Here is a 13,020-nt window from a genome sequence, read left to right as displayed (position 1 = left end):
AACCCACGCAGACACGGGGGGCCAAACCCACGCAGACACGGGGGCCAAACCCACGCAGACACGGGGGCCAAACCCACGCAGACACGGGGGCCAAACCCACGCAGACACGGGGGGCCAAACACACTCAGACACGGGGGCCAGACCCACGCAGACACGGGGGCCAAACCCACGCAGACACGGGGGCCAAACCCACGCAGACACGGGGGCGAAACTCACGCAGACACGGGGGCCAAACCCACACAGACACGGGGGGCCAAACCCACGCAGACACGGGGGCGAAACCCACACAGACACGGGGGCCAAACCCACGCAGACACGGGGGCCAAACCCACGCAGACACGGGGGCCAAACCCACGCAGACACGGGGGCCAGACCCACGCAGACACGGGGGCCAGACCCACGCAGACACGGGGGCCAGACCCACGCAGACACGGGGGCGAAACTCACGCAGACACGGGGGCCAAACCCACGCAGACACGGGGGCCAGACCCACGCAGACACGGGGGCGAAACTCACGCAGACACGGGGGCCAAACCCACACAGACACGGGGGGCCAAACCCACGCAGACACGGGGGCCAAACCCACGCAGACACGGGGGGCCAAACACACGCAGTCACAGGGGCGAAACACACGCAGACACGGGGGCGAAACCCACGCAGACACGGGGGCGAAACACACGCAGACACGGGGGCGAATCCCACGCAGACACGGGGGCCAAACACACGCAGACACGGGGGCGAAACCCACGCAGACACGGGGGCCAAACACACACTGACACGGGGGCCAAACCCACGCAGACACGGGGGCCAAACCCACGCAGACACGGGGGCGAAACACACGCAGACACGGGGGCGAAACACACGCAGACACGGGGGCGAATCCCACGCAGACACGGGGGCCAAACACACGCAGACACGGGGGCGAAACCCACGCAGACACGGGGGCGAAACTCACGCTGACACGGGGGCCAAACCCACGCAGACACGGGGGACAAACCCACGCGGACACGGGGGCGAAACCCACAGAGACACGGGGGCCAGACCCACGCAGACACGGGGGCGAAATTCGCGCAGACACGGGGACCAGACCCACGCGGACACGGGGGCCAAACCCACGCGGACTCGGGGGCGAAACTCACGCCGACAAGGGGGCCAGACCCACGCGGACACAGGGGCGAAACTCACGCAGACACGGGGGCCAAACCTACGCAGACACGGGGGCCAAACCCACGCAGACACGGGGGCGAAACTCACGCAGACACGGGGGCCAAACCCACGCAGACACGGGGGGCCAAACCTACGCAGACACGGGGGCCAAACCCACGCGGACACGGGGCGAAACTCACGCAGACACGGGGGCGAAACTCACGCAGACACGGGGGCCAAACTCACGCGGACACGGGGTCCAGACCCACGCGGACACGGGGGCGAAACTCACGCAGACACGGGGGCCAGACCCACGCGGACACGGGGGCGAAACTCACGCAGACACGGGGGCCAAACTCACGCAGACACGGGGGCCAAACCCACGCGGACACGGGGGCCAAACCCACGCGGACACGGGGGCAAAACTCACGCAGACACGGGGGCCAAACTCACGCAGACACGGGGGGCCAGACCCACGTGGACACGGGGGCAAAACTCACACAGACACGGGGGGCCAAACCCACGCAGACACGGGGGCGAAACCCACACAGACACGGGGGCCAGACCCACGCAGACACGGGGGCCAAACACACGCAGACACGGGGGCCAAACCCACGCAGACACGGGGGCCAAACCCACGCAGACACGGGGGCCAGACCCACGCAGACACGGGGGCCAAACACACGCAGACACGGGGGCCAAACCCACGCAGACACGGGGGCCAGACCCACGCAGACACGGGGGACAAAGCCACGCAGACACGGGGGCCAAACCCACACAGATACGGGGGCCAAACCCACGCAGACACGGGGGGCCAAACCCACGCAGACACGGGGGCGAAACTCACGCAGACACGGGGGCGAAACTCACGCAGACACGGGGGGCGAAACTCACGCAGACACGGGGGCGAAACCCACGCAGACACGGGGGTGAAACTCACGCAGACACGGGGGCGAAACCCACGCAGACACGGGGGCCAGATCCACGCAGACACGGGGGCCAAACCCACACGGACACGGGGGGCCAGACCTACGCAGACACGGGGGCCAAACCCACGCAGACACGGGGGCCAAACCCACGCAGACACGGGGGCCAGACCCACGCAGACACGGGGGCCAAACCCACGCAGACACGGGGGCCAAACCCACACAGATACGGGGGCCAGACCCACGCAGACACGGGGGCCAGACCCACGCAGACACGGGGGCCAAACCCACACAGATACGGGGGCCAGACCCACGCAGACACGGGGGCCAAACCCACGCAGACACGGGGGCCAAACCCACACAGATACGGGGGCCAAACCCACGCAGACACGGGGGGCCAAACCCACGCAGACACGGGGGCCAAACCCACGCAGACACGGGGGCCAAACCCACGCAGACACGGGGGCCAAACCCACGCAGACACGGGGGGCCAAACACACTCAGACACGGGGGCCAGACCCACGCAGACACGGGGGCCAAACCCACGCAGACACGGGGGCCAAACCCACGCAGACACGGGGGCGAAACTCACGCAGACACGGGGGCCAAACCCACACAGACACGGGGGGCCAAACCCACGCAGACACGGGGGCGAAACCCACACAGACACGGGGGCCAAACCCACGCAGACACGGGGGCCAAACCCACGCAGACACGGGGGCCAAACCCACGCAGACACGGGGGCCAGACCCACGCAGACACGGGGGCCAGACCCACGCAGACACGGGGGCCAGACCCACGCAGACACGGGGGCGAAACTCACGCAGACACGGGGGCCAAACCCACGCAGACACGGGGGCCAGACCCACGCAGACACGGGGGCGAAACTCACGCAGACACGGGGGCCAAACCCACACAGACACGGGGGGCCAAACCCACGCAGACACGGGGGCCAAACCCACGCAGACACGGGGGGCCAAACACACGCAGACACAGGGGCGAAACACACGCAGACACGGGGGCGAAACCCACGCAGACACGGGGGCGAAACACACGCAGACACGGGGGCGAATCCCACGCAGACACGGGGGCCAAACACACGCAGACACGGGGGCGAAACCCACGCAGACACGGGGGCCAAACACACACTGACACGGGGGCCAAACCCACGCAGACACGGGGGCCAAACCCACGCAGACACGGGGGCGAAACACACGCAGACACGGGGGCGAAACACACGCAGACACGGGGGCGAATCCCACGCAGACACGGGGGCCAAACACACGCAGACACGGGGGCGAAACCCACGCAGACACGGGGGCGAAACTCACGCTGACACGGGGGCCAAACCCACGCAGACACGGGGGACAAACCCACGCGGACACGGGGGCGAAACCCACAGAGACACGGGGGCCAGACCCACGCAGACACGGGGGCGAAACTCGCGCAGACACTGGGACCAGACCCACGCGGACACGGGGGCCAAACCCACGCGGACTCGGGGGCGAAACTCACGCCGACAAGGGGGCCAGACCCCCGCGGACACAGGGGCGAAACTCACGCAGACACGGGGGCCAAACCTACGCAGACACGGGGGCCAAACCCACGCAGACACGGGGGCGAAACTCACGCAGACACGGGGGCCAAACCCACGCAGACACGGGGGGCCAAACCTACGCAGACACGGGGGCCAAACCCACGCGGACACGGGGCGAAACTCACGCAGACACGGGGGCGAAACTCACGCAGACACGGGGGCCAAACTCACGCGGACACGGGGTCCAGACCCACGCGGACACGGGGGCGAAACTCACGCAGACACGGGGGCCAGACCCACGCGGACACGGGGGCGAAACTCACGCAGACACGGGGGCCAAACTCACGCAGACACGGGGGCCAAACCCACGCGGACACGGGGGCAAAACTCACGCAGACACGGGGGCCAAACTCACGCAGACACGGGGGGCCAGACCCACGCGGACACGGGGGCAAAACTCACGCAGACACGGGGGCGAAACTCACGCAGACACGGGGGCCAAACCCACACAGACACGGGGGCCAAACTCACGCAGACACGGGGGCGAAACCCACGCAGACACGGGGGCGAAACCCACACAGACACGGGGGCGAAACTCACGCAGACACGGGGGCCAAACTCACGCAGACACGGGGGCGAAACTCACGCAGACACGGGGGCGAAACTCACGCAGACACGGGGGCGAAACTCACGCAGACACGGGGGCCAAACCCACGCAGACACGGGGGCGAAACTCACGCAGACACGGGGGCGAAACTCACGCAGACACGGGGGCCAAACCCACGCAGACACGGGGGCGAAACTCACGCAGGCACGGGGGCCAAACTCACGCAGGCACGGGGGCCAGACCCACGCAGACACGGGGGCCAAACCCACGCGGACACGGGGGCGAAACTCACGCAGACACGGGGGCGAAACTCACGCAGACACGGGGGCCAGACCCACGCAGACACGGGGGCCAAACCCACGCAGACACGGGGGGCCAAACCCACGCAGACACGGGGGCCAAACCCACGCAGACACGGGGGCGAAACCCACGCAGGCACGGGGGCGAAACTCACGCAGGCACGGGGGCCAGACCCACGCAGGCACGGGGGCCAGACCCACGCAGACACGGGGGCCAAACCCACGCGGACACGGGGGCGAAACTCACGCAGACACGGGGGCGAAACTCACGCAGACACGGGGGCCAGACCCACGCAGACACGGGGGCCAAACCCACGCAGACACGGGGGGCCAAACCCACGCAGACACGGGGGCCAAACCCACGCAGACACGGGGGCGAAACTCACGCAGGCACGGGGGCCAAACTCACGCAGGCACGGGGGCCAGACCCACGCAGACACGGGGGCCAAACCCACGCGGACACGGGGGCGAAACTCACGCAGACACGGGGGCGAAACTCACGCAGACACGGGGGCCAGACCCACGCAGACACGGGGGCCAAACCCACGCAGACACGGGGGGCCAAACCCACGCAGACACGGGGGCCAAACCCACGCAGACACGGGGGCCAAACCCACGCAGACACGGGGGCCAAACCCACGCAGACACGGGGGCCAAACCCACGCAGACACTGGGGCCAAACCCACGCAGACACGGGGGCGAAACTCACGCAGACACGGGGGCAAACCCACGCAGACACGGGGGCCAAACCCACGCAGACACGGGGGCCAAACCCACGCAGACACGGGGGCGAAACCCACGCAGACACGGGGGCGAAACTCGCGCAGACACGGGGGCGAAACACACGCGGACACGGGGGGCCAGACCCACGCAGACACGGGGGCCACACCCACGCAGACACGGGGTGCCAAACCCACGCAGACACGGGGGCGAAACCCACGCAGACACGGGGGCGAAACCCACGCAGACACGGGGGCTAAACCCACGCAGACACGGGGGCCAAACCCACGCAGACACGGGGGCCAAACCCACGCAGACACGGGGGCGAAACTCGCGCAGACACGGGGACCAGACCCACGCGGACACGGGGGCCAAACCCACGCGGACACGGGGGCGAAACCCACATAGACACGGGGGCGAAACTCACGCAGACACGGGGACCAGACCCACGCGGACACAGGGGCCAAACCCACGCGGACTCGGGGGCGAAACTCACGCCGACAAGGGGGCCAGACCCACGCGGACACGGGGGCGAAACTCACGCAGACACGGGGGCCAAACCTACGCAGACACGGGGGCCAAACCCACGCAGACACGGGGGCGAAACTCACGCAGACACGGGGGCCAGACCCACGCAGACACGGGGGCGAAACTCACGCAGACACGGGGGCGAAACTCACGCAGACACGGGGGCCAAACCCACGCAGACACGGGGGCGAAACTCACGCAGACACGGGGGCCAGACCCACGCAGACACGGGGCCAGACCCACGCAGACACGGGGGCCAAACCCACACAGACACGGGGGCCAAACCCACGCAGACACGGGGGCCAAACCCACGCAGACACGGGGGGCCAAGCTCACGCAGACACGGGGGCCAAACCCACGCAGACACGGGGGCCAGACCCACGCAGACACGGGGGCGAAACCCACGCAGTCACGGGGGCCAAACCCACGCAGACACGGGGGCCAAACCCACGCAGACACGGGGGCCAAACCCACGCAGACACGGGGGCCAAACCCACGCAGACACGGGGGCCAAACCCACGCAGACACGGGGGCGAAACTCACGCAGACACGGGGGCGAAACTCACGCAGACACGGGGGTCAGACACACGCAGACACGGGGGCCAAACCCACGCAGACACGGGGGCCAAACTCCCTCAGCACTGACCCACAGACAGGGCGGCGCTCCCTCAGCACTGACCCACAGGCAGTGCGGCGCTCCCTCAGCACTGACCCACAGACAGTGCGGCGCTCCCTCAGCACTGACCCACAGACAGTGCGGCGCTCCCTCAGCACTGACCCACAGACAATGCGGCGCTCCCTCAGCACTGACCCACAGACAGTGCGGTGCTCCCTCAGCACTGACCCACAGACAGGGCGGCGCTCCCTCAGCACTGACCCACAGGCAGTGCGGCGCTCCCTCAGCACTGACCCACAGACAGTGCGGCGCTCCCTCAGCACTGACCCACAGACAGTGCGGCGCTCCCTCAGCACTGACCCACAGACAATGCGGCGCTCCCTCAGCACTGACCCACAGACAGTGCGATGCACCCTCAGCACTGACCCACAGACAGTGCGGTGCTCCCTCAGCACTGACCCACAGACAGTGCGGTGCTCCCTCAGCACTGACCCACAGACAGTGCGGTGCACCCTCAGCACTGACCCACAGACAGTGCGGGGCTCCCTCAGCACTGACCCACAGACAGTGCGGTGCTCCCTCAGCACTGACCCACAGACAGTGCGGTGCACCCTCAGCACTGACCCACAGACAGTGCGGGGCTCCCTCAGCACTGACCCACAGACAGTGCGGTGGTCCCTCAGCACTGACCCACCGACAGTGCGGTGCACCCTCAGCACTGACCCACAGACAGTGCGGGGCTCCCTCTGCACTGACCCATAGATACTCATTACCCAATGTGAAATGAATCCATGCCTTTATTTCGCGATCATCGATGACAACAAAAATGAAGATTAACGTGTCTTTATTTTACACCAGAAACTGACAGGCAGGCTCCCCATTGACTACCCTCTGCAGCCTGGTGAGATGCCCCCCGCAGTCGATCGACGCGTGAGGACCAGTCGCAAATTATCAAATCACAGTATGACACCTGGAGAGGTAAAGAAGTGATGCCCGAGTGCGAGTTACTGGAATCTAATCGAGGGGTTTGATTGGTTTAATTATATAGAATAACAGATACCCGGTAGTGAGTTACCGATTGGAATCTAAACGACGGATTCGGGGTGGTTTTGTGGAGAATAACAGATACCCGGGAGTGAGTTACAGACTGGAATCTAATTGAGTGGTTCAGTGTGGTTTAAATATAGAATAACAGAGATCCGGGAGTGAGTTACAGACTGGAATCTAATCGAGAGGTTCTGGGTGGTTTAAGTATAGAACATAGAACATTACAGCGCAGTACAGGCCCTTCGGCCCTCGATGTTGCGCCGACCTGTGAAACCACTCTAAAGCCCATCTACACTATTCCCTTATCGTCCATATGTCTATCCAATGACCATTTGAATGCCCTTAGTGTTGGCGAGTCCACTACTGTTGCAGGCAGGGCATTCCACGCCCTTACTACTCTCTGAGTAAAGAACCTACCTCTGACATCTGTCTTATATCTATCTCCCCTCAATTTAAAGCTATGTCCCCTCGTGCTAGACATCACCATCTGAGGAAACAGGCTCTCACTGTCCACCCTATCTAATCCTCTGATCATCTTGTAGGCCTCAATTAAGTCACCTCTTAATCTTCTTCGCTCTAACGAAAAACAGCCTCAAGTCCCTCAGTCTTTCCTCATAAGATCTTCCCTCCATACCAGGCAACATTCTGGTAAATCTCCTCTGCACCCTTTCCAATGCTTCCACCTCCTTCCTATAATGTGACGACCAGAACTGCACGCAATACTCCAAATCCGGTCGCACTAGAGTCTTGTACAGCTTCAACATGACCTCTTGGCTCCGAAACTCAATCCCTCTACCAATAAAAGCTAACACACCATACGCCTTCTTAACAACCCTCTCAACCTGGCTGGCAACTTTCAGGGATCTATGTACATGGACACCGAGATCTCTCTGCTCATCCACACTGCCAAGAATCTTACCATTAGCCCAGTACTCTGTCTTCCTGTTATTCTTTCCAAAATGAATCACCTCACACTTTTCTGCATTAAACTCCATTTGCCACCTCTCAGCCCAGCGCTGCTGCTTATCTATGTCCCTATGTAACTTGTAACATCCTTCCGCACTGTCCACAACTCCACCGACTTTAGTGTAATCTGCAAATTTACTCACCCATCCTTCTACGCCCTCCTCCAGGTCATTTATAAAAATGACAAACAGCAGTGGCCCCAAAACAGATCCTTGTGGTACACCAAATAGTACACCACTAGTAACTGGACTCCAGTCTGAACATTTCCCATCAACCGCCACCCTTTGTCTTCTTCCAGCTAGCCAATTTCTGATCCAAACTGCTAAATCACCCTGAATCACATGCCTCCGTATTTTCTGTCGTAGCCTACCGTGGGGAACCTTATCAAACGCTTTACTGAAATCCATATACACCACATCAACTGCTTTACCCTCATCCACCTGTTTGGTCGCCTTCTCAAAGAACTCAATAAGAATATAGAATAACATAGAATATAGAAGATTCAATATAGAATAACAGATACCCGGGAGTGAGTTACAGACTGGAATCTAATCGAGGGGTTCGGGGTGGTTTATATATAGAATAACAGATACCCGGGAGTGAGTTACAGACTGGAATCTAATCGAGGGGTTCTGGGTGGTTTAAGTATAGAATAACAGATATCCAGGAGTGAGTTACAGACTGAAATCTAATCGAGGGGTTTGGGTGGTTTATATATAGAATATCAGATATCCGGGGGTCAGTTACAGACTGGAATCTGATCAAGGGTTCTGGGTGGTTTAAGTATAGAATGAACCAGGCCAGGTGTTAGATTTGGAGGTAGGAGAGCACTTTGGGGACAGTGACCACAATTCGGTGACATTTACGGTAATGATGGAAAGGGATAAGTATACAACGCAGGGCAAGAGTTATAGCTGGGGGAAGGGCAATTATGATGCCATTATACATGACTTGGGGGTGGATAGGTTGGAGAAGTAGGCTGCAAGTGTTGGGCACACTGGATAAGTGGAGCTTGTTCAAGGAACAGCTACTGCGTGTTCTTGATAAGTATGTACCGGTCAGGCAGGGTGGAAGGCGTCGGGCGAGGGAACCGTGGTTTACCAAAGAAGTTGAATCTCTTGTTAAGAGGAAGAAGGAGGCCTATGTGAAGATGAGGTGTGAAGTTTCAGTTGGGGCGATTGATAGTTACAAGGTAGCGAGGAAGGATCTAAAGAGAGAGCTAAGACGAGCAAGGAGGGGACATGAGAAGTATTTGGCAGGTAGGATCAAGGAAAACCCAAAAGCCATATAGGTATGTCAGGAATAAAAGAATGACTCGGGTAAGAGTAGGGCCAGTCAAGGACAGGGATGGGAAGTTGTGTGTGGAGTCTGAAGAGATAGGCGAGATACTAAATGAATATTTTTCGTCAGTATTCACTCAGGAAAAAGATAATGTTGTGGAGGAGAATGCTGAGACCCAGGCTATTAGAATAGATGGCATTGAGGTACGTAGGGAAGAGGTGTTGGCAATTCTGGACAGGCTGAAAATAGATATGTCCCTGGGGCCTGATGGGATTTATCCTAGGATTCTCTGGGAAGCCAGGGAAGAGATTGCTGGGCCTTTGGCTTTGATTTTTATGTCATCATTGGCTACAGGAATAGTGCCAGAGGACTGGAGGATAGCAAATGTGGTCCCTTTGTTCAAGAAGGGGAATAGAGACAACCCCGGCAACTATAGACCTGTGAGCCTCACGTCTGTTGTGGGTAAAGTCTTGGAGGGGATTATAAGAGACAAGATTTATAATCATCTAGATAGGAATGATCAGGGATAGTCAGCATGGCTTTGTGAAGGATAGGTCATGCCTCACAAACCTTATCGAGTTCTTTGAGAAGGTGACTGAACAGGTAGACGAGGGTAGAGCAGTTGATGTGGTGTATATGGATTTCAGTAAAGCGTTTGATAAGGTTCCCCACGGTAGGCTATTGCAGAAAATACGGAGGCTGGGGATTGAGGGTGATTTAGAGATGTGGATCAGAAATTGGCTAGCTGAAAGAAGACAGAGGGTGGTGGTTGATGGGAAATGTTCAGAATGGAGTTCAGTTACAAGTGGCCTACCACACGGATCTGTTCTGGGGCCGTTGCTGTTTGTCATTTTTATCAATCAATCAGCAGAAGGGTGGGTAAATTTGCAGACGACACTAAAGTCGGTGGGTGTTGTCGACAGTGCGGAAGGATGTAGCAGGTTACAGAGGGACATAGATAAGCTGCAGAGCTGGGCTGAGAGGTGGCAAATGGAGTTTAATGTAGAGAAGTGTGAGGTGATTCACTTTGGAAGGAATAACAGGAATGCGGAATATTTGGGCTAATGGTAAAGTTCTTGGAAGTGTGGATGAGCAGAGGGATCTAGGTGTCCATGTACATAGATCCCTGAAAGTTGCCACCCAGGTTGATAGGGTGGTGAAGAAGGCCTATGGAGTGTTGGCCTTTATTGGTAGAGGGATTGAGTTCCGGAGTCATGAGGTCATGTTGCAGCTGTACAAAACTCTGGTACGGCCGCATTTGGAGTATTGCGTACAATTCTGGTCACCGCTTATAGGAAGGACGTGGAGGCTTTGGAGCGGGTGCAGAGGAGATTTACCAGGATGTTGCCTGGTATGGAGGGAAAATCTTATGAGGAAAGGCTGATGGACTTGAGGTTATTTTCATTGGAGAGAAGAAGGTGAAGAGGAGACTTAATAGAGGCATACAAAATGATCAGGGGGTTTGATAGGGTGGACAATGAGAGCCTTCTCCCGCGGATGGAAATGGCTGGCACGAAGGGACATAGCTTTAAACTGAGGGGTAATAGATATAGGACAGAGGTCAGAGGTAGGCTCTTTATGCAAAGAGTGGTGAGGCCGTGGCATGCCCTACCTGCAACAGTAGTGAACTCGCCAACATTGAGGGCATTTAAAAGTTTATTGGATAAGCATGTGGATGATAATGGCATAGTGTAGGTTAGATGGCTTTTGTTTCGGTGCAACATCGTGGGCCGAAGGGCCTGTACTGCGCTGTATCGTTCTATGTTCTATGTTCTTATAACAGATACCCGGGAGTGAGTTACAGACTGGAATCTAATCGAGGGTTTTGGGTGGTTTATATATAGAATATCAGATATCCGGGGGTGAGTTACAGACTGGAATCTGATTGAGGGGTTCTGGGTGGTTTAAGTATAGAATAACAGATACCCGGGAGTGAGTTACAGACTGGAATCTATTCGAGGGGTTCGGAGTGGTTTATATATAGAATAACAGATATCCAATAACCGGGAGTGAGTTACAGACTGGAGTCTAATCTTAGGGTTCGGGATGGTTCAAATATAGAATAACAGAAACGTCGGAGTGAGTTACAGACTGGAATCTAATCGTAGGGTTTGGAATGGCTTATGTATAAATATCAGATATCCGGGAGTGAGTTACAGATTTGAATCTTATCGAGGTGTTCTGGGTGGTTTATATATAGAATAACAGATACCCGGGATTGAGTTACTGACTGGAATCTAATCGAGGGGTTCGGGATAGACTGGGACTTTTTTCCCTGGAGCATAGGAGGCTTAGGGGTGATCTTATAGAGGTCTATAAAATAATGAGGGGCATAGATAAGGTAGATAGTCAACATCTTTTCCCAAAGGTAGGGGAGTCTAAAACTAGAGGGCATAGGTTTAAGGTGAGAGGGGAGAGATTCAGAAGGGCCCAGAGGGGCAATTTCTTCACTCAGAGGGTAGTGAGTGTCTGGAATGGGCTGCCAGAGGTAGTAGTAGAGGCGGGTACAATTGTGTCTTTTAAAAAACATTTAGATAGTTACATGGGTAAGATGGGTATAGAAGGTTATGGGCCAAGTGCGGGCAACTGGGACTAGCTTAATGGTAAAAACTGGGCGGCATGGACTGGTTGGGCCGAAGGGCCTGTTTCCATGCTGTAAACTTCTATGATTCTATGAATAACAGATACCCGGGAGTGAGTTACAGACTGGAATCTAATCGAGGGGTTCTGGGTGGTTTAAGTATAGAATAACAGATACCCGGGAGTGAGTTACAGACTGAAATCTAATCGAGGGGTTCGGGTGGTTTATATATAGAATATCAGATATCCGGGGGTCAGTTACAGACTGGAATCTGATCAAGGGTTCTGGGTGGTTTAAGTATAGATTGAACCAGGCCAGGTGTTAGATTTGGAGATAGGTGAGCACTTTGGGGACAGTGACCACAATTCGGTGACGTTTACGTTAGTGATGGAAAGGGATAAGTATACACCGCAGGGCAAGAGTTATAACTGGGGGAAGGGCAATTATGATGCCATTAGACATGACTTGGGGGGGATAGGTTGGAGAAGTAGGCTGCAAGTGTTGGGCACACTGGATAAGTGGAGCTTGTTCAAGGAACAGCTTCTGCGTGTTCTTGATAAGTACGTACCGGTCAGGCAGGGTGGAAGGCGTCGCGCGAGGGAACCGTGGTTTACCAAAGAAGTTGAATCTCTTGTTAAGAGGAAGAAGGAGGCCTATGTGAAGATGAGGTGTGAAGTTTCAGTTGGGGCGATTGATAGTTACAAGATAGCGAGGAAGGATCTAAAGAGAGAGCTAAGACGAGTAAGGAGGGGACATGAGACGTATT

The 13,020-nt window shown here is 58.0% G+C and overlaps 1 protein-coding gene across 2 annotated transcripts in view; it reads left to right on the top strand.

Moving 5' to 3' along the window:
* The window catches only part of LOC140398986 (coiled-coil domain-containing protein 120-like), a 197,520-nt gene that overhangs the window by 70,760 nt on the left and 113,740 nt on the right, over positions 1 to 13,020 (top strand). For both annotated transcript variants that reach the window (XM_072488013.1, XM_072488014.1), the window contains exon 5: positions 7,238 to 7,357. In XM_072488013.1, the coding sequence (XP_072344114.1) occupies positions 7,238 to 7,357 (120 nt within the window). The remainder of the gene's footprint in view (positions 1 to 7,237; positions 7,358 to 13,020) is intronic.

The sequence above is a fragment of the Scyliorhinus torazame genome, chromosome 22, assembly GCF_047496885.1.
Source record: "Scyliorhinus torazame isolate Kashiwa2021f chromosome 22, sScyTor2.1, whole genome shotgun sequence".
Lineage (NCBI taxonomy): Eukaryota > Metazoa > Chordata > Chondrichthyes > Carcharhiniformes > Scyliorhinidae > Scyliorhinus > Scyliorhinus torazame.
This window is presented reverse-complemented; position numbering and strand designations above follow the sequence as displayed.